Raw genomic sequence first — 26947 nt, forward strand, 5'->3', positions numbered from 1 at the left:
ATGAAAATATTTTAAATAGTTTGTTGAAAAAATTTTTTACTATTCTTTGTTAGTTTCAAATGTTTTTAGATTTTTTCCATTTATAAATGAAAATGCTTATTACGATGGTTATTTTAAAAAAATATTTATGAAAATTTTATGATAAAAGTGGGAATTTAGGTGGCTTTTTTATTTTATTATTATTACTTTTTCTGTTATTATTTTTTTTTATATTATGGTGTATTTTTTAAATTTTAAACAGAAGTCTTTTTTTCTTGGTTATAAAGTATTATGGAGAAATTATGGAAATTTTCATAAAAAGGCTATTTTTTTAGATTTTTTTCCTCAGGAAAGGTCGATTATTGTTCTTCAAAAGCAAAAATCAAAATTTCGGTATAACGTGAAATTTTCAGTCCAGCCTTTAGAAGAAAAATCTTTAGAGTTACTTTCTCAGAAACTTATCTACGATTCTCCCAATGAAATGATTGATACATCAATAAGTGAGATAGATATGATGAAGCCGAACAATATCCTTGTTTCTTATGATTTTTTTAACCAGATAGTAAAAAATATTCAATTTTCTTTTAACCGAAAACAAATTCAGAAATATGCTCAACTTAATGGACTTAAGAATATTTCCTGTTGTAATCGTGGTCAATTAATAGAAAGGATTCTTAAAGAAATATGGAAATTAGAAATTTCAAATGATATTTGTTCTGAAATTCTTATGGTTAAAGGTATTTATAGAATTGGTTAGTTTTTAAGTCTTATTTTATTAGAAATTCAAAGTAGTAAACGAGATATATTTTTTATTACGAGATTAAGTATTGAAATTGAAGTTTTTAAAAATTCTAATATTTTAAGATGGGCATGTTTTGCGACAATGGGAATTGGATTATCAAGCTAAAATATATATTGATTTTGATAGATTAATACTTCAAGTTGAAGCTACTAGATCTAACATTGAGAAATTGGAACTAGCGATGGCTAAAATGATTGAAGTAATATTTCTATTACTATTGTTTTTTAAATTCAAGTTAATTTTAAAGAAAAGGAAATCAATATAGAAGATATAGATATTGAATATCTTTCTAAGTTTAGTTGTTTTGATGATGGATATATTTCAGAAATATCTTTCTTGACTGAAACATTTATTGAAAAAATTAGTGTTAATAAAGTAGATAATTAGATGTATCATCTTTTTTACTGATAATTATTAGATTAGGGTTATGACATTAAGAGATCAAGAGTCATTAGAGGATGTAAAGAGATTGCTGTATACGTTTTTAACTGTCAAAAATCATAAGAATTATTCTCTTATTTATAATAATTCACAAAGTAATAATTCGTTTTATTATTTTGGAGAAAAATTTAGTTTGCCATGGTTTTTAAAAGGAAAAGAATGGGCTAGATGGAGAACTATAGTTAATAAAAATGAGTAAGGTTTTTGTTTTGTATTTTTTTGTTTTTAATGTATTGAGAAATTTCTTTTTTTTAAAAAAAAAAATTCCAGAAAAAATATTGGAAAATGAATATGAGGTAGCGATTGAAAATGGTTTTATGAAATCAAGTTCTGGCGTGACTTTGATGCTTTATGATGTTCCCGAGTTTTTTAATAACTGTATACCGTATTCAAATATTCTTTTTAGGAAAATATATTATGATATTACGTATATTTTTTGTTAGATGTTATTTTTTTTAATATTTTTTAGATTTGGGTACATTTTGCATGATTTTTCGTCGAGAGATATATATAAACAGTTTTTTATTTCCAATTTAAGGAAACGTTCTGAAGAAAATCAAAAGAATTATAAGATTCAGAGTATATTTTGTTCTAAGTTAGCAATTATTTTTTCTTTTGTATGTATTTAATCTTTGTTAGTATATCTCATGCATCTATGTTTATTCATAAATTAAAATCTACTTACAAGGATTGGTTTTCAAATGAATTTTATAGAAAATTTTTTAGATTAAAATTCATTCCATCATCCTGGACTTGTTTGAGTATAAATGGTTTTCCTTATATTGAAATTGATTTAGAATTGGATGATAAAGGTGGTTTTTTGGATATTAAAGTAAAATATGTATTTGATGAAAATATTTTGGATGTTCTTCTTCCAAAATGGTTAATTGGTTTATTATTTTATTTATAAAATTAATTTTTGTAGTAGGAACGATATACGTATTTTTAAGAAAGTATTTTCTTTTTTGGATTTGAATAATAAATCATTAATGACATATTTAAATAAGATTCGTTTTGATACCATGTCAATTAATAAGTTACAAACACCATCTATTTTATATATTGATCTTCCTTTGGAATTTAAAAATATTTATAAAACACAAGAATATGTTCTAGTAGCAGTAGAATATATAAATCAAACTGATCTTAAGTTTAATAAATTTTTACTTCGTCTTATGAATATAGAAGGAAATATCAGTAGTGGTAGAAGAACTGAATTGAAATTACTTTCTTTAGATTTTGATAAAGATTCTTTAGAAACTGTATTAAGTAGTCAGGATTGGAAGGATTTTATAAATGATGCAAATATGATTGTAAATGAATTATCTCGATTGTAATTTATATTTAGATTGTTTACATGTAATTTTAAATTATTTAAAAGTACTAAGTTGATTAATAAAATAATGTGTGTTGATGAGGATGAATCTCTTGTTTTTGGAACGAAATATTAGTATGTTTCTTCTTGTTTTGTAATATATTTTACTATAACTGATCGTTTAAAAGTTGGAATTCTGTTTTTAAAAATGAACTTGAAAATTTTGAAAGTTTTAAAGATGTTGGTGAAATATGGTTTGTGTGTTTATTATTACCTAGGAATAATGTTTTATTCGAGTTTAGGTTCGGTAAGGGTTTAGAGAATAAAATAATTGATTGGTTAAAAAAGAATATACCGCCACATTTAAATCTTAGAATTCTCGATATTGGTTGTGGGAATGGACATTTTTTATGTTCTTTAAGTAGTAAAGGTTATGAATCATGTACTCTTGTCGGGATAGATTATTCAGATATTGCTATTGAATTGTCAAAAACTATTTCTAATGAACAAAAAATAAAAGGTGTTATTTTTGAAACATTAGATATTCTGGATTTTGAAGATTATTTTAATGGAGAATGGGATGTTGTTTTAGATAAGGGCACTTTTGACTCTATATCTTTTAATACAGAAATTAATGGAGATATTAGAACGAGTTTATATCTCATAAATATTAAGAAGTTAATTAAAAAAGAAGGGTTTTTTATTATAACAAGTTGTAACTGGACAAAAGAAGAATTAATATCTAAATTTTCTTCTGAAGGTATATTTATATGTACTGTACTTTATAAAGCTAATTAATTAGACCTTATATATCATTCGTATATAGGGTCTCCTATATTGTCTTTTGGTGGAAGTTATGGCTCAAAATTTTCTACAGTTATTTTTGCACGCCAATAATTGAAATGTTAATATAAAATATAAATTAATATTGTCTTAAATCTGTAGTTTAAATCTTGTATAAATATTATCATTAGAAAGTGGGTTTAAAATAGTATAGTATATTTATATTTTGTTTTCTTTTGTTAAATTTTGTGTTTATTATTTTGCGATTTTATATAGCTAATTTTTATTTTTGTATATTTAAATTTTCATTATTTCTATTAGATGTTTTTTGATGTAGTTATCAATATTATTTAGTAGTTTTATGGTATTGTGTTTTCTAATATTAAAATACTTCTATAATAATAGCAAGTTTTTGAAAATTTGCTCTAAATTGCATATTATTGTAATTTACATAATAGAATTGAGAAATGAGGAATGATTAGGATTTTATGTGTACGATTTAAGATTCCAAGATTTAAAAAAAGAAAAAAATAAAAATAAAATATTTTTAATATTTTATATAGGATATGTTATTATTTTTAAAGTTATTTAAAATATTGAAATATTTCTTTTTTAAATAATTGGTCTACTTGATATTTAAAGAATACATTTAATTAAATATTTTTTTAATATAGATTTCAGATTTATTGAAAATATGTATTATTTTTAAATAATATAAAATGTTTATTTTAAAATCTTAAGTTTTTTTAATAATATATTTTTTATTTTTATTTTTTCTTTTTGAGGTTTGTTTTATTATATCTGTATATATGTTTTAAATTGACACTTGATTAAATATTTTTAACGTAGTTTTATCGGCAATATTTGAAAACATTGTTTAAATTTAAAAAATAATCGTAAGGAAAGTACTGAGGAAAGTGTATTATTTTAATAGTATTTCTTGATATATATTTGTTTTTCAGGTATATTTGTATTATATTTGTATTTATATTTATCTTTTATTGATGCTTTAGACCATTTAATGGGTTAAAAATTATCTTAATATTTATTGTTAATATTCTATTGCTGTCTGTTATTTAAGGATCAGTATTGAATATCGGTTTTATTTTTATATTTATTTTTTCTTGTTTTCTTTCTGTTATATTTTGAGAGTATTATTTAATATCTTGGTTTCAGTATAATACTAGCAAATAAGAAATATTATTGTATAACGACGTGTTATTTTGTCAAATTTACATTAACTATTTTGTTTCTGAATTTCTTCTGAGATTATTCAATTTCTAGGAAAGCGTATGAGAGCACCTTTTTATATGTCTACTGGTAGGTTGCTTATGATAAAGTTTTTAATTTATGAGATTTAGCATTTGAGCAACATAACAGGACTACTCAAGAGCCTCTTAGGGCTTCTATTTTTCAACGTCATCGTCGTATGCGGAATCGTAATGAAAGATCTAGTCAATGGTTTCAAATAAACAGAAATGATGAATTACGAAATCTTGATGCAGATGAAAATTCTATAAGTTTTGATAATAATGTTGATCATTTTCCTATACGTTTGTCTGCGTTGAGAGCAATAGTTGTGGATAGCAATGGGTCTAATAATAATGGAATTAATATTTTTGATCATTACTATATGAGAAATGCGTTACGATCTCTTGATCATGATTATATTACTTCTACATTTGAGCGTTATCCAGTTCGTCGTAGGAATTATCTTTCAGGGAGCGTTATCCCTTTTAATCGTGAAGGATCTTCGCATTATTTAGAAGAAGTACTTCATTTTCTTGAAAATACTTTTATTCATCCTTTGACATGGGATCAAATAAATTCACAAGATATTCCTCCTGATAATTATGTAAAAATTGAATATACAAGCTGGCTTAAGTCCGGTTCTATTTTTCAAGGTGTTCAAACTTTTTCTGATCAAGCTTCTGTTTTTTTGTCAGAATCATCTTCCAAAAATGAAAAGAAGATTAAAGTTGTAATTCAGGATATTAGTTTTTCTGAAATGTCTCTTTCGGGACAAATAGAAGTATTTAATCCATCTGATAATGGTTCTAATGGCAGTATTATGATTTGGTGGGACGGTGAAATTGTAGATTTTATCGGTTATTATAATTTATTGGCTGTTAAAAGAGGTATTGCATGGAAAACAGATGTCTCTTGCTGGCGTAAATTAGAGCCGTTTAAAGGAATGGATGATTATGAGTATGTTGGGTTATTGGTTTTTAGTGTTATAATTGATTGTTTTTCTAGATTCTTAAACTTGCTTTTTACAAAAGAAAAAATTTCTGATATTTGTAGTAAGTATATATTTATGCGTTGGAAAGGTAAATTTCTTGATTTATAAATAGTTTAAGTAATATATTTATATTTTTTTAGAATCTGAGTTTATTGGATCTTCTATATTTGAAAACGAGTTAGCTACATCTGGTTCATATTTCTGCTGTCTTCGACGTAATGATGGTTTTATTGAAGGTATAGTTTTCATATTTGATTAATTTTAACTCGCTTAATTTGTTATACAGGATACTATTTTGATCCATCTGTATCTTGCCAGCATATTAATTTATATCCCAAGATGGATGACGGTGTCTTCAAATTTAGATAAATCTATTGATTTTACTTAGATTTATAAAAAACAAGTAGCAATTTTTATTATAATTATTTTTCTGGAGAAACAATTTTAAACGTAATGAATAATGATGATATAAATAATATATTAAAATAATATATAGTTTTAAAGGATTAATGTTAAAAATAAATTGCAATTCAGAATAATTTATTATAATAGTTATATAGCATTTTAATTTACTTTGAATCTGTCAATGTATGTTTTCAATATTTATAAATAAATACTTATTTAAATTGGTTATTAAAGAAATGTTTTTTTTTTTTTTTGTATTTTAATTGTGTTAGAATATTTATTGACCCTAGTTTGAAAAAATAGGTCAAAAAATAAAAAAGCAGTCTCAAGTTATTTTTTGAACCAATATCGACGTTTAAAAATTCCCTTTTATTTTAGCATAAATTTTATACTAGCTTAATATTATATATTTTTAAGAAAAAATATATTAAGGATGGCAAAAGATAAAACCCATGTTAATATTGTTGTTATTGGGCATGTTGATTCAGGGAAGTCTACTACTACTGGACATTTAATTTATAAGTGTGGTGGTATTGACAAACGTACCATTGAAAAATTGTAAGTAAAATTGTTGATAATGCATTTTAAGATATGCTAAAGGTTTTTTTAGTGAGAAGGAAGCTGCTGAGCTCGGGAAAGGCTCTTTTAAGTATGCATGGGTCCTTGACAAACTTAAAGCAGAGCGAGAGCGTGGTATTACTATTGATATTGCTCTTTGGAAGTTTGAAACTTCTAAGTATTATGTTACTGTTATTGATGCTCCTGGTCATCGTGACTTCATTAAAAATATGATTACTGGTACTTCGCAAGCAGATTGTGCTATTCTTATTATTGCTTCTGGTACTGGCGAATTCGAGGCTGGTATTTCTAAGGATGGTCAAACGCGTGAGCATGCTCTTCTTGCTTATACTTTGGGTGTTAAGCAGCTTATTGTTGCTGTCAATAAAATGGATACTGTTGGTTGGTCTGAGTCTCGCTATGATGAGATTGTCAAAGAAACTTCTAATTTTATTAAAAAAGTTGGTTATAATCCAGCAACTGTTCCGTTTGTTCCTATATCCGGTTGGCATGGTGATAATATGATAGAAGAGTCTTGTAATATGCCATGGTTCAAAGGATGGACTAAAACTACTAAGAATTCAACTTTTAAGGGAACAACTCTTTTAGAAGCAATTGATACTATAGAGCCTCCTACCCGTCCTTCTGATAAGCCTCTTCGGCTTCCTCTTCAGGATGTATATAAAATTGGAGGTATAGGAACAGTTCCAGTTGGTCGTGTTGAAACAGGTGTTATGAAACCAGGCATGGTAGTTACATTTGCACCTAGCGGTTTAACTACTGAAGTGAAGTCTGTTGAAATGCATCATGAGCAGCTTACTGAAGCTTTTCCTGGCGATAATGTTGGCTTTAATGTTAAGAATGTTTCTGTTAAGGAAATTCGTCGTGGGAATGTTGCTGGTGATTCTAAGAATGATCCACCTAAGGGATGCGAAAAATTCACTGCTCAGGTTATTATTCTTAATCATCCTGGCCAAATCAGTGCTGGTTATGCTCCGGTTTTAGATTGCCATACTGCTCATATTGCTTGTAAATTTTCTGAGCTTCTTGAGAAAATTGATCGTCGTTCTGGTAAGAAGGTTGAAGATAACCCCAAATATCTTAAGTCTGGAGATGCATGTATTGCTTGTATGGTACCGAGTAAGCCTATGTGCGTTGAGTCTTTTACTGATTACCCCCCATTGGGCCGATTTGCTGTTCGTGATATGAGACAAACTGTTGCTGTAGGTGTTATTAAGGAGGTTTGTAAGGTTGAAAAGGCTGGTAAAGTTACCAAAGCTGCTCAAAAGGCATCGAAGAAATAGGCAAAAGAATAGTTATTAGTATTATTAATGTATAACTATGCAGCACAATTAAAATGTATGTTTTTATTTTTTTTTGATAATTTATAAATTTGTTTTTTAAATACTATTTTAAGTTTATATGTTTTTTTAGAAAATGTATATTTTTACTAAAACGTGTTTATATTTTTTAGAATTCAGTATATATTTAACTCTTAGTATGCTTATGATTTTTTTTAGTTAATTGAGTATGTTTCATGTATGCTTCTAGGGTTGCTCCATAAAATACTAAGCCTATGCCAATCCATTGACCAATTGTTAGTTTATGATTAAACCAAATAAGACTTATTAATAATGTCAACATTTTTCTAGTAAGCGTGATTGTTATCAGTATTAAACTACCAAATTTTTCTAAAGTATGAAAAATAAATAGCTGTCCAATTGCCCCTAAACACCCATAAATAATAATATCACGAGTAGTTGATGGATATTTTTTAACAAATTCGTATGTTGTTATTAATTCATTTGTAAAACAAAATAGGTATAATATCATGCCTATTGTAGATACAATATTCATAGACATCATCATCCATGGGCCGGAAACATATGGGAATACTTTAAAAATTTGGTCTTGCGTTGAATTAGTATATCCATCTAAAAGAAGGTTAATGCTAAGAAGAAAAAGTCCCCATATATTATTTGATAGCTGTTTTTTTTTTGTTTTTGATGATAATTGTGAATCACATAATGTGAATATAATAATGCCAGAAGTAACTATAGCTACTATTAAATATTTATAACGAGCAAATCGTGTTTTGTAAAAGATGGTATGAATAGCCATAACAGGAATTAGTTTGCAGGATTTTCCAAGAATATGAGTAGGATAATTAATATGTTTAAGAGATATGTGACTAGTTAGGGATGCTAAAGATGAACTTAATGCTACTAGAATAATTTTTAAAAGTAAAGATTTTGATAAAGGTTTTTTTTTTGAGTGTTTTGTAGAAAAAAATGTAAAAATAAAAGATATTATAGACGCAATAAGTGATTGTGTAAGATTCAATATTATTATTGAATCAAATACCCCTTTTTGTTTTTTATAAAATGTAGTTGTTATACGTTCTTGTAAGACTCCCCATAAAAGAAATGATATATATATCTATATTATTAGCTTTATTAGCTACAAAAGATTAAAAAACCCCTGAAATACATATGAAAAATTCTATTGACGATCTTTCCATATAAAAATATTAAGTTTAATGATTTAATATATATAATTTTTTATTTTTTAATCGTAGAAAATAATCTGTTAAAAATATGTCAATTTATGAAATTAAGTGGAAGGTTGATATAATTTAAACTAATTGAAAAATAGTTTAATTTTTTATTTGTAATTAAATATATTTAATATTGATTTAAAATAATAAAAATTTTTAAAAAGTTTTATAATTACATTTATTATGATAATAAATGTATATTTTTTCTCATTAATGTTTTAAGTCATTAAATCTTTTAAATTAATTATTTTTAAAAATGTTTTTATACATGGTTTTTCAAATTTATTAGTAAAATCAAAATTTAAATATATTAAAATAATTAACATCTTTTCTATTATATTTATCCTTATTCAAGACTAATATAACCCTATGTCATATATTTATTATAAATATAATAATGTAATTTTAATAATTATATAGTTGACTTTTCTATATTTTTTTAACTATTTTATTACTATAAAATAAATATTTAATGAAAGGTTGATAATAAAAATAATGAGATTAATGATAATAACAGTAATAAATAATTGGTAATATTTGTTGAAAAAATGGAAACTAGTTAGTTTATATGCTTATATATTTTAATTGGTAATTATATTTTCCGTATGTTTCAAATCTTTAATAGCAGATTATTCTTTAAATTCACTATTCAGAGATCCTAGTGTTTTTAGAGCATCCATGCTTTTTTGTTTATTTAGAATTGCTTTGCGATAGTTATTTGGTGCTGAGATTTCAATGTTAGGACTAGTTTGTTTTTTATTATCGGGTGATTTTTTTCCGTAAAGAAAATTGTTGAAATCATAAAGTTGATATATTAAAGACATATTAGGCCCAATCCAAGGAGATTTGTTTTTAACATATGAATAAGCTGAATCGATATTTAAACCAAGAGATTTCATAACGTAAGCAATTATTAAAGATGCTGATCGTGAAATTCCGCACTTTAAATATGAGACTAAGATATCGATAACATGTATAAATTTACCTGACAATGAATTAAAACTTTTTTGTTTTCTTGTATAGATTTTTTAGTTATGTAGTCTATAAGAGGGGGTAAATCAATAGATAATGTACTAGTATTATGATCCCATAATACATGAAGATATTCTATTTTGTTAATTATAATAGGTGGAAGAATTGAACTTTCTATAGGTAAAAGATTTTTTTGAAAAAATTTTTCATTAGATATGTTTTCTATTTTTTTTGATGAGCTCTCATCTAAAGATATTTGAGATAAAAATGGATTTTTTACTTCTTTTGCGACATTAATTACAACATTAAATTTTTCAGCAATATGAGTTTCTGGTTCTGCAAAAAGCCAAAGATTTGGTTCAATTATACAAACTGGTTTATTATCATAAGTATTTGATTTTTTTCTACAGTTGTAATCGTTTTCAAATAACATTTGTGTATTCTGAGAATAAATTTTGTTTTTGAAAATTATGTTTAGTAATGTATGGTTATTAGTGGATGTAAAGCTTTCATTTCTATAATAATATTAGAAATAAAAATTAAAAGTACTGTATATAACTTTTGTTTAACTAAATACTGTTTTGATAATGGCGATACAACAGTAGAAATCTCTTTAATATGTTGATTTGTGTTATTAATATTTTTTAAAGAAAGATTTTTAGTGTTTCGAACTTTTTTTGAAGATATAGGTTGATTCAAAAAATAATTTCTGCTTTTTAAATTCGAAGAATCTGCTGATTCCTGAACTTTTTGAGATGATTGATCCCGCATTTTTATAGATTTAATTGGTATGAATAATACTATTTTATTTTCTTTTAAATTCTTTTAAAATCTATAAATGTTATGAATTTTGTCTGAAATGACAAAATTTTTCGCATATCATAAATAGAAGAGCTATTTTATTTTTTTTTGATATTCAGAGAGCAGTATGTCTGAAAAAAATATTTCCGCAGTTACTTTTAGTAATTAGTGAATAATATTTTATTAGAATTTGAATTATACCTAAAAAATTAGTTTTATAGAAATTAAAATATAAAAAATGTTTATAATTACTTGATATACTTGTATTTGAATATTATTTTTTTTGGGATTTAGCATTATGTAAAAAAAAAATATTTTAAATTTTTTTTGTTTAAAACCCGATGTTTTGGATAAAATTGAAATAATTTACGAATTTATTTTATATTTGAAGATATTTAAGAAAAATAAATTTATAAATATTTTATATGTTTCTATAAAATAAAAATGCATAATAATATGGGGCTATTAGAATTATTTTATGGAAAATTGTTTATAAAATTTATAAAATATTTTATATATATCATATTTTAAGAAATTGCTTTTATTTAAAAAATATTTAATTATTAAAAATAATGACATATATAAGCCTTTTCATTTCTATTATGTTAAAATTTGATATTTTTTAAATTATCTAAAAGTTAGATATTATGTCATTTATAGAACGTTATTGATTGTTTATTATTGCTAGTTATGGACAAAGTTCTTGAAATACATATTATATGAATATATGAACGTTATCTTGAAATATTATCTATTATTTCGTTATGAAAAATACGTAAATGTATTATTTCGATGTTCGTTTAGAGAGTTATATTTAGAATTATTTATAAAGTTTGATCGTAAAGGTGTATCTGAAAAGTTTGTATTTGTAGAATTAGTGGTTTTATTTTCACTAATAAATGGTATTTTAGGATTGGTTGAAGTTTCAAGTATTTTTTGTTTAGAGTATGTAAAATATGTGTCGTTTTTGTATTGATTATTATTACAGTTACACTTCATATATAACCGATGATCGTTAGATTGATAAAAATCTTTTAAGTTTTTATTTCTAATATTTTCCATATTGCTAAAACTTCGAAAAGGTTTCACATTTCTTTGGTATTGTTTTATAAAAAAACTAGACCTTCGATTAAGTGGTGTAATATTTTGTTCACTGTTAGCTCTTCTTAATAATAAATGATCCAAACGTTTTTTTCTTTCTGAATAATTTGAGTCTGTGATGCTTTGGTGATAGTCGTAAATTGCTAATGAAAGCTCTGTTAAATTCCTTAGTATATTGTTAATTTTTTTTTCCATATTTTCATAATTATTATCCTGAAATGTTCGTATTTTATTAATAATATGTTCCAATGGTGTCCATAATTCTTTAGATATACCATTTGATTTCATTTTTTCTAAGGATGCATAAAGTAGATGAAATATTTTGCATTTTTCTTCATCCAAAGTTAAGTTGTCTGATAATGTATTTTCTGGAGATGTTGCTGGTGTTACTAAATTGTCAAATTTATATAACTTTCTCCATTTATCAGCGATTTCAAGTTTTTTAATGCGAACTTTTAATTCGGATAGTTCATTCCATATTGTAGACATTTGTGTATCTGTTAAAGTTGCATTTTTGGATAAATGTGAATAGATAGGACTTGTTTCTGAATATAATGGCGATGACTACAATTTATTAGAATGTTAATATAATTATTTTTTGAATTTTGATATACTGCTTGTAAGTTATACAAATTCGTTGTTTTAGAAAACATATCTTTAGATGTACCAATGTGTTTATTTGGGGAAAGATTATGTTTGTCAATTGAATTGCTTTTAGTTGATAATTTATTTATTTGATGATTTTCTTTTTTGAGAGAATCGGGCGATTTATTTGCTAGTAATTTATTTGTTGATTCCCATAATTCATCTATATTGAATGAAGATAATGCAGGTTGTTGGTCTTTTTTTATAAAATTAGTGTTTTCTTTTTCGACAAAAGATTGCCATGATTCATAGTTTATATTTTTATTTAGTCTTAAATGAGATAATGGAAAATTGGATAACTAAAATTCTATATATTAGCTGAAGAAATAATGAATTAGCTGTACATTTTGTTTTTTAAATTGTGTTGAGCTTCCTGAATTTGTAAGATTTAAAAATGGATTATCATTTATAGAATTATGTTCCTTTTTTTGAAAACCTAAGTGCTTTGAGGATGTTTCCATATGATTTGTTTTAACGATATTTTATAGTAAAATATTTGTTTTTCTATAATTTTATAATTTTTGAATGTTGATAATTTGTACAAATTTAAATCTTATAAAACTTGAAAATTATAAAAGCCATGTATTCTTGATAGAACTAATGTATAATGCTCTTTATTTTTGTCGAATTTTTAATATTGTTTAGTTAGTAGGGATTAATGTAATTTGTAAAAATGAATATTACGATGGTTTTATAGTTTAAAACGGTAAATTATATATTTGATTATATTTTAAATTTAAGTGCAATAATAATGATTTTTAGATACCTTTCATACATCTTTAGTGCTTAATTTGGTTTTCATGAATGAAATGTTTTTATGAAAAAAATGAGATGAATAATATGCAACATAATATTTGTGGATATAATACCTTATATGTATGTTTTTGTTTGAATTTTTGTTTTAAATTAGTGACTATTGTTTTTTTTTTTATAGTATAATGTAATGGATGAGACTTGTATAGAAATTCTGGAAAAATCTGTTACAAAAATTCTTGGTTTTATATTAAATTTTAGTTATATTTAACTTAACGCTCTAGCTTTATCTTCTATGAGTATAACTGATTTGGCAACTTTCACTGATGTTTTTCATGACTTATTAAAATATTTCAAGAAAATAGAAAACTATTCTTTTGACTCTGCTATTATTTTTTATGATTTTGTTGTTTGTTCTATTATTCGTTATTATTCTCTTAACGTGATATCAAAAGTTTCTTTATTTTCTGGTACCGAATTTCAGAAAAGGCATCTATCTAATCATATTCATAATTGTAGTGCTGATTTTATATCTGTGTTTTATTAATGAATTTAGTGTTACTTTTCGTATATGAAATATTGAATGGGATACTGAGAATTATTTCTGAATTGGATAAGGGAATCAGTGGGGTTTATTTGAATAATGTTGATAATTTGAATAATTGCATGTTAAATATTAGTACTTTAATATCAAAAATTATTTTGACATTGTATCAGGTTAGTTTGAATTTATTAGTTAGCATGATGATTTAAATTCATTATAGACATATTTTGCTCGTGAAAATAATGATATTACAAATATATTTTTTGATGATATTAAAAGTGATTCTTTGAGATATGTTCAGTGCATTGAATTAGTGATTTCTTTTTACAATAATAATTATTTGAAAAATGACATTAAAAATAGTATTAAAAAAAATATTTTGCGATGTTGTAAGATGAAAATTGTTTAAATTTTTTGTTTTTCTAACTTTGTAGTTAATTTTAAAGGTTTTGATATTTTTCTTCAGATTGCATTTAAAGCAAAAGATGCTCCTGAATATGATGATATTATTAAAGTTATTAGACACGTTTATGGTAATATTTCTAAAATAGTGTTTGGACGGTCGATTTCCGTCCTTATGGAGCAAAAATGTTTAGACTTGTATTTATAATAGTTGTATTCTAATATGATAATAGTTGTGGTTTCTGGGCTTTTAGAATATATTGAGCTTGAAAAATTGAATTGGGTTCAATTTCAATATAAATTATGGCTTCCTCCTCTTTTTATTTCTTCTTGGCTTATGCCCAATGGCTATAATGATTGGTTAATATTATGTTTATATTCGATAATATCTGATAGCTAATTAGTGAATTTACAAACTATTGTTGTAAGCTCAATACTCAGATATCAAGGGCGATAATTGATAATATACGGTTTAAAATTATAAGTTCTAGTCCTGAACTTTCTTTTCAAGTATCTATGTCATTTATATTTTGTTTGCAATTGGATGAAATTACATGTAAAATCCTATTAAATATCAAATTTCATCTATTAATTGGTTTAGCGGATCAGAGTTTTATAATAAAACGCATTATAATGCTTTTAGATAATGTAAGACGGACTGAGTTTGCAGAGCAGATGAATTTGTTGATTGTATCAAAATATCAATGTTTGCATTTTTTTAGTTGGTTATGGGAAAGCTCTTTAAAATGTTCTAATAGATATATATTGAAATTTTCTAATGAATTTGTTGAGTTTAAATGTCTAACTTTTTAATAGTATTGAATGATTTTTAGACTTTATTTTGGCTTTTGCAACGTGATATTTTAATTAAAACTGATAATTTTATTGCTTCTGAATTTGAGCATTTAGTAATTTTTGTTTTAACTGCTGGCAAAATTGATAATGATAAAGAAATTCAAGCTTATGAAAGGGGTTTTTGTAAAAATGAGTTAGATAGGTCTCTTATGATACTAAAGGTAATATTATTAGATTTTTTTTAAAAAATATTTATTTTTTAGAGGTTGTTGAATTCTGAAATCTGGTCGCTATACTTAGATGTCCATGATGTTAAAACTATGTTTATTACAGTGTTGACTGAATTGCTTCGATGGTTTAAAAAATTATGTTCTCTCTCTATACTTGAACCGGTTCAAGAAAAGAGTGTTATTGAGTTTATATTGTTTATTTTTTTAGATTATGATAGATATTGGATTGAGTTTCAATGTAAGTAATGTTTTCATTTTTGGTTAAGAGTTGATTGCTAGGTTGGAATAATCTTATATATTTTCTACATTCTGTCTCAAAGAACATTCTTATTGATGTTCTTATTAAAGAAACATTAACTGTTAATTTTAGTGATGCATCTATTTCTAAAAAATATTATAGAAATAATAAATCTGGTGATACTCTTTTGAGTAATTCTGATATTAAGACTTTAAAGTTATTCTCTAAGATAATGTATTGTAAGTTTAAAAATATTTTTTTTTTTTTTTGAAAAATTTTAGTAATATGTACTTTAATACGGTAGATAATATAATTTGATTTTATAAATTAATTTATTCTAGAGAATTTAAAGTTCTGGATGCTTTGGTAAATTCAGGTGAATGTGAATCTCATATTTTAAATCTTTTTCGTAAAATTATAGGAATAAATCAATTTTTAATTATTATTCTTCTTTATTTGCCTCCAGGACATTTAATTAGTCAATATGCTTGTTCACAATATGAACTTATTTCTTTACTTAGTTCCAGTGTTATAGATGTTAAATATATTTTATGGTTTCGGGCTATTAAAACATTTTTAGATCATTTGTTGATTAATTTTATTTTGACAAATCTTCAGCTTTTTGCTATTTTGTCGAGACAAGAGATTGGTAATATTAATATGCCAAATAATTTAAAATTTTCTCGTTTTATTGAAATTATTGTTTATGGTTTTTCTAGAATGGATATAATAATTGGTATGTTTAAAAAAAAAAAAAAAAGAATTGTTTAAAATTTCTTAGGTGTTACTTTGGACTTGATAAAAATATATAAAGATGATTGGAAAACAGATAGTATTGATGTTATATGTTTGGCTATGTCAATTATTAGATCTATCAGATTCTTTGTAATTTGACTGTTTATATGTTATGGTTAATAAATAATAGGATAAATGCGATTCTTTTTTAATTAATAAAATTAATGATATAATACACCTTTTTAGAGAAACTAACGGTTCTATATTTTGTATTCGAAATTATCTTTTACATGTATAATTTACAAGTTTTAGGGGAATTGGTTTCTAATGATATACAAAATATGGAATTTTTACTTTATGTTTTAAAGGAGATTTTATATGGTTATCTTTGTATCGAATGTTATAATAATATTTCATTAAATAATATGAATGATAAAAAGAAATTATGTGAAAAGTGTACTTTAGTTCCTAATGATTTACAGCTTGGGTTTTTGCATTTAGCTAAATTGGTAATAATATTTTTTTAAAAAAAAATTAATGTAATTTAGTGTATATCTAAGAATGCCCCCTGGATAGTTGAATTAAAGACACATTTAGTAATTAGTTATCTTGAAAAAATTTATGATATTGTTTTTGAATCGAAAATTAAAGGGTATGAAATTTTATATGAAGTTCTAATAAAGGTAAAAAATATAAAATATAGAAAATATTAATTTTTGTTAATTTTTGTTAGATTATACCTACTCTTGAGATAAAAAAGCCTTATTTTGTATGTAATGATAATAAGCATGACTCTGGTAATGAATTTGTATCTACTGAATTATTTAAATTGCTTGAGTATGTTATATTTTTAAAAATATTTTGATATCATATTGATTTTTATTAGATTAGATGATAATGAACAAAATTTAGCTGTTATAGTTTTATAGATGAATTTAAAACACTAAATGTATAATTATGAATGTATTTATGAATAAAATTATATATTGTATTTTAATATATTGTTATTTCAGTAAAATGGATATTATTTATAAAAATGCTAAATAATATTAATATTTTTTTCATTAATTAGTGAATTAGAGTGTTTTTAATGTTATATTGGAAAATAACACTACAATATTGCAAATTATAGATTTTTTAATGTATATATAATATATTTTAAATATATAATATATTTTAAATTTTGGATTTCTTTTAGATTTCTGCAATTTTATTTTTAAAAAAATATAAAGATAAATTTATAATATAAAAAAATGTAAGAAATTTTATAAAATGTGATAAAGATATATAATATTTTATAAAATGAATTTGTATTTATTATGTATTTATTAATGTTTAATATAATTATGTACATTAGTATTAATATTAATATTACTAATATATTCTGTATATTATTCCAAATAATTTACATAGATCATACATTTTTTAAATATTAAATTTTAGTTAGAATTATAAAAATTATATTTCATGATAATAATCATATATATATAAATTTATAAATTTTATATTTTTATTTTATTATTAATTTATTAAATTAATTATCATTGACTATGTCATATTATAACGTATTATAATTTAATTTTAATATCATAAAATATTATCATATAAATTAGATTATAAAATTTATATTTTCTATATTTTAAATAATATGCTTTTTAGTACTTTACAATGTTTTAAAATGATATAATCAAATTCAATAAATTTTTTACATGTTTTTATTAATATTAAAATACAGATAAAACAAAATATATGTTAAATATTTTAAAAAAAAAAATGCTTACAATATTATTGACAAAACGTTAAAAAATCAATCATTTATTATATTTGTTATTAATATTGAACGATACAATTACTAAATTTATTCATTAATAAAATTATTAAATTATTTTTGAATTTTATTATTAACATCAATTAAAAATAAATTATAACAAAACACTTATATTTAACTTAAATATTAATCTACATTTTATAATATATGTTTTGATTTATGATCTATATAAAAAATACTATTTTATATATTAATATATCAGAATTTAAGTATCGATATTACATATTTTTTATTTTATAAATTCTTTCATACATTTTATTATTATTTCAGATTTGTTTTTTTTTTTTTTTTTGAATAATTCTTTTAATATAGAAATTTAAGTGCAAATTCAACATGACGACTATTGAGAAGGTTTATCTAACATTATATAACCATATAAACTCTTATTTGTATTACAGATTAAAGAAATAGAAGATGAAATGGCACGTACACAGTAAGTTATTTATTATTAATAAGAAATTTCTAAATATACCAGAAAAAACAAAGCGTAACGATTGTACATTTAATTACAAAATATTATTAATTATGTTAGCACTGCTAAACATCTTGGTCTTTTAAAAGTATTTTAAATATTTTTTATTGTTGCTTTAATAAAACAAAAAGGCCAAGTTAGCAAAGTTAAAACGTGAACTCATATCACCTAATAGTACAAGTGGAGGATCAGGAAGTAATATCTATTATTTATTATTACATTTTCTTATAGAACAGTTGGCTTTGATGTTTCAAGAACCGGTGCAGCATCAATCGGGTTTATTGGTAATTTCAATATATAGTTAAATATATTGTTAATATATAAAGGATTTCCATCAGCTGGAAAAAGTACATTAATGTCTAAACTTACAGGAACATATAGTGAAGCAGCTGCATATGAATGTACAATTTTTTCATTTAATTAATATAAAATTAAAAGTATAACTAGTTACAACATTAACCACAGTACCCGGTATACTTAAATATAAAGGTGCTAAAATTCAGGTAAATTATATTATATGTTTGTATATATACATATATATATATGTTTAAGATTTTAGATTTACCTGGTATTATTCAGGGTGTAAATTATATATTTTTAAATTATATATTCTAAACTTAATAAGGCAAAAGATGGAAAAGGTAGAGGTCGACAAGTTATTGCAGTTGCTAGAACTTGCAGTCTTATTTATATAATTCTTGACATTCTTAAACCTCTTACAGATAAAAAGATCATAGAAGATGAACTTGAAGGGTTTGGAATTAGATTAAATAAAAAACCCCCATTGATTACATTCAAAAAAAAAGAAAAAGGAGGAATTACAATATCTAATACAGTTCCACTAACAAACATGGACTATGATGAAATTAAAACAGTATTAAGCGAATATCGTATCAATAATGCGGATATAACATTCAGATGTGATGCAACTGTATGTATATAATTTTATAAATATAAATATATACAATTATTTTACCAGGTAGACGAACTTATCGATGTACTTGAAGGAAACAGAGTTTATATTCCTGCTATATATGCTCTTAATAAAATCGATCAAATTTCCATAGAAGAACTCAACTTAGTTTATAAAATACCATATGCAGTACCTATTTCAGCACAACATGTAAGTTTTATTACTATCCTAATTATATATTTATAGATTATAATAGGGATGGAACTTTGACGAATTACTTGTAATAATTAATGTTGTAAAAATATCGTTATTAACATAATAATAGGAAAAAATGTATTAAAATAGTTTTTTTTTTTTCGTCTAAATATATTTAACACTAATTAACATTAATTCAGGTGGGAACATCTCGAATTAATAAGAGTTTATACAAAACCTAAAGGATTACCGCCTGACTATTCTGATCCAATAGTTTTAAAAAAAAATTCATGCTCTATAGAAGATTTTGTATGTGCCCTAAAATACATAAATAAGTACTAATATTAAGTGTAATGCTATCCATAAATCCATATTTAAGCAATTTAAACAGTAGTTATGACAATCTTTATAAAAATATATTTAATACTTTTCAGTGCATATGTATGGGGTAACTCTGTAAAACATAATCATCAGAGGGTTGGTGCTAATCATATATTAATGGACGAAGATGTATGTACTATTATCAAGAAATAAATACAATAAAAAAATCATTATTTCTTTTAAATCCAATTATATAAATTAAACAATAAAAATCTAACAAAAATATATAATACTAAATATTTATTATTAAATATAGCTATTAAAAGTTTAAAACATTTAGATATCAAAATTCATAAAAAAATATAAATAAAACACGTTAAATAGAATAAAAAGGATATTTCTTTTTTAAAAATAATCATTTATATAATCAAGATAATATTTTCATTTGTTAAATTTAACATCATTAACCTAAGTTTTCTTAATATATTTTGGTAAAAATAATTAAAACAAAAAAATCAAATAAAACAAATATCTAATCAAAACAAAATTTAAAAATCAATTCAAATTAATACTAAATGCATATATTAACTAGATAATTCTTTGTATATAAATACGCTCAGGAGTAGTATCTGATAGCTCATATACTATATTTCTCACTATAAGATCAAGAATATAAATTATAAAATGCTTATTAGCCAACTTTGAGTCAAATAAACTAAAAATTCGTTTAATCTTATTTTTAAAAGCTTCATTAGAGCCAAAAAAAAGTTTTCTAAAAGACACTAACTTTAAATTAAATAATACATTTAAACAATAAAATAGAAAACCTGGTATACTTGTATATATTTCTAGCACTAATTTTTCTTTAATTTCATAATTATCGTATTTACAATATTGAATTTTAGAAGCATCCGAAGAATTATTAGACCCAATCAAAATTCTCAATGATCGAAAACATCTAATTGCAAGGTCTTCTGTAAATATATGTTGATTCCAAAATTCAGAAAACTTGCTAAAAAGTCATTAATATATTAATATTTAATTATTTACTTACATTGAAATCATATCACCAATAAATACAAAAAAACATGGAATTAAAAAAAAACGAATAAATACATATATGTAAGGACTTTCTGTCTTAAGTTCTAAAATTTCGAAGATAAAATTGAAACCAGCTAAATCAAAAATATTTAATACCTCAAACTGTGGAGGATTTATAATAGACATAAATAAATTTTTCCATAAAAATAACATAAAATTATGCAGTTTTATAAGAATAAACATATTAAAAAATCTACTTTTTTTAGTTTTAATGGATTTTTTTTTTAAATTAATAATTAACTAAAAATCAAAAACTAAAAAATAAATATATAAACATACCTTTGTAATAATCTCAAATAAAATAGAAGGTTCACTAAGTTTATCTATAATTTTTTTAAGAACAAAATCAGAAAGAATTTCTCTTATTATAACTCTTTCGCATTCAGATTTAAGATCATTAGATGGTAAAAGAGATGTAATCAAACTATCAGCTACTAAACGCAAATATAAATGTTCACTTTCATGAGAATCTAAAGCAGTATGTAATTGGAATCCGCGAAATATATCATCAAAAGTCTTACGAGAATTAATATTTGTTAATATTATTTTTTCTGCTCTACGAATATCTATATAAATTAATTTAATCTACACAATACAAAAAACTACTTCCCACTAATATGTTTAATAGCAATCATGGGTATGCTATCTAAAAGCAATATGTCATGTTTTATCTATATTATTTTTTAATCATGATAAGCAAATTAATTTCATATAAAACTATACCATAAAAAATCTTTTTTCTAATTCTTTAACAATATGAGAAATTAAAAATAACAATTCCTCAACAAAATTCTTATCATGAGTCATCTGCTCATACCATATATTAACATGATCCCTACAAATAATAGCAATAATAGAATATAGTTCAACATCTACCAATGGTGAACTAGTTAAAGAAGGAAGTTTATCGGAAAAATTATAATTTCTTAAAAAAGGTAAATATCGCCCTATTAAAGAATAACTTTTATAATTTCCCATAAAAATGAAACTATTTCTTATCAAAATACATAAACTTCATATTAATATTGTTTAAAATAAAAACAATCTTTAGAATTAACGATAACACTAAATTGAAATTTTTAACAAAAAATTATAAAGAAATTATAAAATTTTTTTAACTGAATTATATATATAAATTGAAATTAAAAATAAAAAAACATAATTCAAAAATCATTTTTTATTTCTTTTATAGTTAAATATATTTTTATTTCTATAAATACAAAATCATTATTTTTAAATTATTTCAAAATAAATTATTTTTATAAAAAATATACGCAATTAAAAACATATATGCTTTTCTAAATGTCAGCTTTAACTCAATAATTACTTATATATCTTAAAAAATAAAATATACATGTATATGTAAATTAAGCATCTAAATATTTATTATTTATTAATCTTACATTTTTATCAACTATATCATATTAATCTACAATAATTAATTCCTAACATAAGTGATTTATCTGTTTTTAATATACAAATATTTGTATTTTGAACATATAATATCATATTTATCATTATAACACAAATTTTAGAAATAACATATTTAATATTCTTCATTATAAATATATAAAGTTTACAAAACTTTAATAACATTATTTATATACTATACAAAATAAGAATACAAATTATATAAAATACAATAACTCTTAAACAATTACTCAAAAAGACTAATTATTTATAACATTAAAAATAGTCAATAAAAACATTTTATTTAAATAATCATCAAAATATTTTGTTAATTATATAAATATAATAAAAACTTTAAATTTTATAATTCTTATACATAATTTCGTAAACAAATTTATCTGAAACACAAAACCTAATTAAAAAGTACCTATAATTTTCAAAGTACTATAAAAACTTTTTATCTATCATTTTATCACATGGATAAATCTTCGCTTAACAATAATTTTACTTTTAATAACCTTGTGAATTTAGAGAAACATTTAGAATCCCTTATTCATAATCTTCATGATCTCAGCATAATTATTAATAACTTCGAAGATCCAAAAACAAATCAAACAGTTTTCAACAAAATGTTATTTATTTTTATCACATTAAATATTTCTAAATCAATTATAGAAAAGATATAATAAACAATTATAAATTTCTATATACAAATAAAGTTTTTACGTCAGAAACAATACCTCAAGATATCATCGAGTTAATTATATTTTCTAAAATTTTTACGTATTCTTAACTTTCTATTAGTTATATAGAAGATGGTCGGAATCCAGACGTTTACACTAGACAATTCAGTGAATTAGTTCAGAAAGACAATCAATATGTTAATGGAAAATCTATTGCAGTAACAGTATGTTATCTATTATAAATCAAAATCATTATTAACCATACAGAATTTCCGCAATATTCTAGCTCAAGATATCAAAAACAATTTTCCAAACATGATAAATGAAGTTGAAAAAATACTAAAAAATACCAATAAAAATTAAGTTTTCATTTTAAACTTATCTAAAAACCCTAAACATTCTATAATTCCAAAAAAAACATAATCTTTCTCTTAATTCAAAGCAAGTTATCTAACAATTTACCCTGAAATAATAAAATAACATTACACAGTAATAAACTAAATTCCACATTTGATTGCAAAATAATTATTATTCTTCTTGGACAGTCTCAGGAAGATCAGTACGTCGATTAGTACGATCACTATTTGGATCACTATTACTTCTCCCTCGACTATTTCTAGGACGCAATTGCTTTTGATTTAATTTTGCTAAAGAAATAGGAGATAATTCATTACTAAATCCAAATGCAGTAGTGGAGATATCCATGTTAGGAGCACGATATTCATGAGATAATGCCTGTCTTACATCATCACTATCTCTAGGAACAGCTTTTAAGTGTTCATAATGCCCACTACAACTCGAATATCTTTTTCGTGGATGAAACACTGATTTGGATCGTCGAGGACAATAATTATTGATATTGCCTGTTTCTCTAATTACAAAATGTAAAGAACCTTCATCATTAACTTTTTCTATATCAAGAGGTTTAAGCTTTTCTCGAAGTACAGTAGATAAAACATCCTCGCTTTCTTCACTGCTACAACATCCAATAGCATGTTGTGGTGAACTTACATCTCTACAAGAACTTTTAAATGCACGAGAAGAAATATTATCAACAGGTGGTTTCGAATCATGATATTTTGCCATGGTAAGTGCTACATCAGTAACATTGTGTGATGCAATATCAAGTGATAATAAATTTGCAACCAGAATAGGAACTTGAACTACAACTTTTGATCTAACAATACATTAATACACTATTATTGCCATTATATAATTACGTAAAAGCTGTTCCCACTGAAATATTAATAAAATATTTAACTGCTAAATGTCTTCCAGCATTTACAGTAAGTTGCGCAGAAGGAATTGATAATTGACAAATAACTGAATCACTAGTATCTGGTTCAACGCCCTTCCAAGCTCTTGTATCTTCAGGATCATTTGCATATAATATTGATGATGATAAAATTTTTGTTTTAATGAAATCTGGTACTCTTTCATGAATAAGTGTTTGTTCTTTAGTATTAGCAGGAGGACTATTATATATAATAACTTGACGAATCTTCACACATTATTATTTGCAAAAATCAAAGCACCATATATTCACCAATTCAAGTTTTATTTTCCTAACCTAATAATGTAAAAATATTTTACTTAGCATAACAATACTTACAGTACGTGTTGAATGATTAGTTGTACAAACTTCTACAAATACTAATTGACCAGAAATCCATACTGGTCTATGTAGTTTTGCTTCAACCTTTAAAGAACCTTTTCCTCCACAAAACAAAGGTCCTTCTTCAATACATGTTATAGGATGTTCAGTTGGTACAAGAGCTCGATCAGGGTGTAGAGCTGTAAATAATAATAAGTTTTTGCATACTCGTGACAAAAAAATCTTGTCTTTTAATTTATAACGAAGCGTTCTTTAATAATTAGTACAGAAACCAAATATAATCGTTTTAATACGCAAAAATATAGTATTTTATTTGTCCATCTTTACATTCAAATGTTCCAGGACCTACATTCAAAGGAAGATGTAAATCAAATGGAACAGATACTTTACATTTTTGCGAAGGCCAAAACCCATCTTCTGGACATTGCCCAATATCTGTATATACAAGCTGATTTAATGGAGAATCCTCAAATTCCATCATTTCCTTAGCAATACTAAATAATATATGTGACTTATTACTTTTTACACCTTAAAAATATTAATTTAGTCCAAAATTAAATACTATAAAAATACTTTCAACACCCAAACAATCAAGAGCAATACTACCTAATAATACCTTGGAAGATTCAATTGTAATCTGCAAATGTCCTCGAATAAATCCACCTCCAACATGGAGAGCAGCATTAAGAGACATATCTATTCCAACTTTTGGTCCTTTAATTCGAGAATTAGATAACAAGTCTAAAGGAGGATGTTCTCGCACGAACGTCCCATTGTTAACAATAGGATATAATAAATCAAAGTTATCATCTTGAATATACCTAGATATATCATGACCATTTAAATATGACTGAACTTGCTTGTTATGTTCATGAGAAGTACAACCATTTTGCAATTTAGTGCTATTTATATTATCTACAAAATGATTGTCAATAGAACGCAAAGCTCGACGATTATTCAATTCAAAAACATGCTCATTAGATGACTGAGAATATCTTTTAAAATCATCATGTTCATTACACGACAAAACATCATCATTCGAATAAGAATCCTGATAAACTTGAGTATAAAAGGGATCTTTTTTATGAAACTTGGAACCAGAACGACATGGACTCATGCTGTACTTCGAAGACTTCCAATAAAATGTAAGAAAATAACAAAATTATAATAAACATACCGCAGCTCTAATTTCAGATGCAATCATAAACTCGTCAGTCCTATGACTTTTGTTATAATTTGAAGAAACCATATTGTTAAGCACTAAAGTATTAATATCTAGAATATAAAAAAACAAAAAAAAAATTACAAAAACAAAATCTACAATAAAAATAATTTTACACCTTCAACTTTTAACTCGTCGAACTTTCAAAATATTTTGAAAAACGTTATCATCACGTGACATTAAATTAATATGCATAAATTTTGAAAAAATTAAAATATTTATATTTTTAAATATAATATAATAATTTAGATTCAAAAACTCTATTCATAATTTTAATTACTATTTTTTTATCACAAAAAATAAAACAAATATAATTTTTATTTTGAAAATACTAAATTATAAAATAACATAAAAATAAATAAAAAAATCAAAAACTTAAAAACTATATATCTCTTAAAGTTATTTTGTTTGAAAATAATTCAAAATGCTAGAGACAGAAATACACAAAATTACTCAAGTAAATTACAATTACAAATATTTTAAAAATAATAATTAAAAAAAATCATCAAAACCTTTAATTTTTTTTTAAAAAAAAACAAAATTTCAAATAAAACTCGTTAATCTCAGTAATAAAATATCATTTATAACCATTTTATAAATATTATAATACTAAAAATTATCACATTACTATAATAAATATTAAAAAATTTTCATAAATCCTAAAATATTTAATAATAATATCTATTCAAATATTACATATATACTAACCTTTAAATAAATTTAAAATAATTTTCATTATTATAAAATAAAATTCTATAATTTATTATACAATTAACATATTTTTTTATTAAAAAATATAATTTTCCTGAAATTTTTAAATTTAAAAGTTTAATTACAATAAATTTATTAAAAATAATTTAAAATAAAAACAAAATCAATATAATCTTAA

General features: G+C 23.4%; 12 protein-coding genes across 12 annotated transcripts; 7 read left to right on the forward strand and 5 right to left on the reverse strand.

The window, feature by feature from the left end:
- Positions 1–214: 214 nt before the first annotated feature.
- On the forward strand, positions 215–2559 carry T551_00248 (uncharacterized protein; the record flags this gene model as incomplete). The annotated part of the gene is made up of 9 exons (XM_018372515.1): positions 215–716; positions 759–803; positions 844–980; positions 1034–1156; positions 1200–1417; positions 1461–1649; positions 1692–1817; positions 1862–2104; positions 2148–2559. The coding sequence occupies 9 exons, from the start codon at positions 215–217 to the stop codon at positions 2557–2559; spliced, it is 1995 nt and encodes a 664-aa protein (XP_018231455.1).
- Positions 2560–2603: 44 nt separating this feature from the next.
- On the forward strand, positions 2604–3434 carry T551_00249 (uncharacterized protein; the record flags this gene model as incomplete). Its single annotated transcript, XM_018372516.1, has 3 exons — positions 2604–2672; positions 2726–3297; positions 3340–3434. The coding sequence occupies exons 1-3, from the start codon at positions 2626–2628 to the stop codon at positions 3432–3434; spliced, it is 714 nt and encodes a 237-aa protein (XP_018231456.1). The 5' UTR covers positions 2604–2625.
- A 1178-nt stretch (positions 3435–4612) lies between these two features.
- T551_00250 (uncharacterized protein) lies at positions 4613–5931 on the forward strand (the record flags this gene model as incomplete). Its single annotated transcript, XM_018372517.1, has 4 exons — positions 4613–4640; positions 4682–5650; positions 5703–5798; positions 5849–5931. The coding sequence occupies 4 exons, from the start codon at positions 4613–4615 to the stop codon at positions 5929–5931; spliced, it is 1176 nt and encodes a 391-aa protein (XP_018231457.1).
- Positions 5932–6400: 469 nt separating this feature from the next.
- T551_00251 (elongation factor 1-alpha) lies at positions 6401–7829 on the forward strand (the record flags this gene model as incomplete). The annotated part of the gene is made up of 2 exons (XM_018372518.1): positions 6401–6525; positions 6578–7829. 2 exons carry the CDS (start codon positions 6401–6403, stop codon positions 7827–7829), a joined length of 1377 nt encoding a protein of 458 aa, XP_018231458.1.
- Positions 7830–8013: 184 nt separating this feature from the next.
- On the reverse strand, positions 8014–9046 carry T551_00252 (UDP-galactose transporter HUT1; the record flags this gene model as incomplete). The annotated part of the gene is made up of 2 exons (XM_018372519.1): positions 8014–8964; positions 9005–9046. 2 exons carry the CDS (start codon positions 9044–9046, stop codon positions 8014–8016), a joined length of 993 nt encoding a protein of 330 aa, XP_018231459.1.
- Positions 9047–9711: 665 nt separating this feature from the next.
- T551_00253 (uncharacterized protein) lies at positions 9712–10825 on the reverse strand (the record flags this gene model as incomplete). Its single annotated transcript, XM_018372520.1, has 3 exons — positions 9712–10023; positions 10068–10569; positions 10614–10825. 3 exons carry the CDS (start codon positions 10823–10825, stop codon positions 9712–9714), a joined length of 1026 nt encoding a protein of 341 aa, XP_018231460.1.
- Positions 10826–11617: 792 nt separating this feature from the next.
- Positions 11618–13062, reverse strand: T551_00254 (uncharacterized protein; the record flags this gene model as incomplete). The annotated part of the gene is made up of 3 exons (XM_018372521.1): positions 11618–12520; positions 12571–12900; positions 12946–13062. The coding sequence occupies 3 exons, from the start codon at positions 13060–13062 to the stop codon at positions 11618–11620; spliced, it is 1350 nt and encodes a 449-aa protein (XP_018231461.1).
- A 482-nt stretch (positions 13063–13544) lies between these two features.
- Positions 13545–17227, forward strand: T551_00255 (uncharacterized protein; the record flags this gene model as incomplete). Its single annotated transcript, XM_018372522.1, has 19 exons — positions 13545–13596; positions 13639–13869; positions 13911–14071; positions 14119–14287; positions 14333–14488; positions 14534–14660; positions 14705–14856; positions 14902–15086; positions 15134–15316; positions 15359–15563; positions 15605–15802; positions 15845–15863; positions 15905–16299; positions 16345–16448; positions 16489–16567; positions 16611–16807; positions 16847–16981; positions 17032–17135; positions 17185–17227. The coding sequence occupies 19 exons, from the start codon at positions 13545–13547 to the stop codon at positions 17225–17227; spliced, it is 2895 nt and encodes a 964-aa protein (XP_018231462.1).
- Positions 17228–18459: 1232 nt separating this feature from the next.
- Positions 18460–20240, forward strand: T551_00256 (uncharacterized protein; the record flags this gene model as incomplete). Its single annotated transcript, XM_018372523.1, has 16 exons — positions 18460–18477; positions 18525–18559; positions 18602–18613; positions 18659–18686; positions 18730–18793; positions 18835–18882; positions 18925–18999; positions 19046–19101; positions 19151–19180; positions 19224–19529; positions 19578–19721; positions 19768–19791; positions 19837–19844; positions 19907–20015; positions 20056–20096; positions 20141–20240. 16 exons carry the CDS (start codon positions 18460–18462, stop codon positions 20238–20240), a joined length of 1098 nt encoding a protein of 365 aa, XP_018231463.1.
- A 375-nt stretch (positions 20241–20615) lies between these two features.
- On the reverse strand, positions 20616–22106 carry T551_00257 (uncharacterized protein; the record flags this gene model as incomplete). Its single annotated transcript, XM_018372524.1, has 6 exons — positions 20616–20809; positions 20855–21039; positions 21082–21368; positions 21408–21694; positions 21742–21799; positions 21852–22106. The coding sequence occupies 6 exons, from the start codon at positions 22104–22106 to the stop codon at positions 20616–20618; spliced, it is 1266 nt and encodes a 421-aa protein (XP_018231464.1).
- A 908-nt stretch (positions 22107–23014) lies between these two features.
- On the forward strand, positions 23015–23584 carry T551_00258 (mediator complex subunit NUT2; the record flags this gene model as incomplete). The annotated part of the gene is made up of 4 exons (XM_018372525.1): positions 23015–23169; positions 23214–23294; positions 23343–23445; positions 23489–23584. The coding sequence occupies 4 exons, from the start codon at positions 23015–23017 to the stop codon at positions 23582–23584; spliced, it is 435 nt and encodes a 144-aa protein (XP_018231465.1).
- Positions 23585–23749: 165 nt separating this feature from the next.
- Positions 23750–26085, reverse strand: T551_00259 (uncharacterized protein; the record flags this gene model as incomplete). Its single annotated transcript, XM_018372526.1, has 7 exons — positions 23750–24398; positions 24442–24722; positions 24768–24791; positions 24834–25086; positions 25130–25364; positions 25410–25968; positions 26014–26085. The coding sequence occupies 7 exons, from the start codon at positions 26083–26085 to the stop codon at positions 23750–23752; spliced, it is 2073 nt and encodes a 690-aa protein (XP_018231466.1).
- Between the last annotated feature and the right edge of the window lie 862 nt (positions 26086–26947).

Source organism: Pneumocystis jirovecii, assembly GCF_001477535.1.
Source record: "Pneumocystis jirovecii RU7 chromosome Unknown supercont1.1, whole genome shotgun sequence".
NCBI lineage: Eukaryota > Fungi > Ascomycota > Pneumocystomycetes > Pneumocystales > Pneumocystaceae > Pneumocystis > Pneumocystis jirovecii.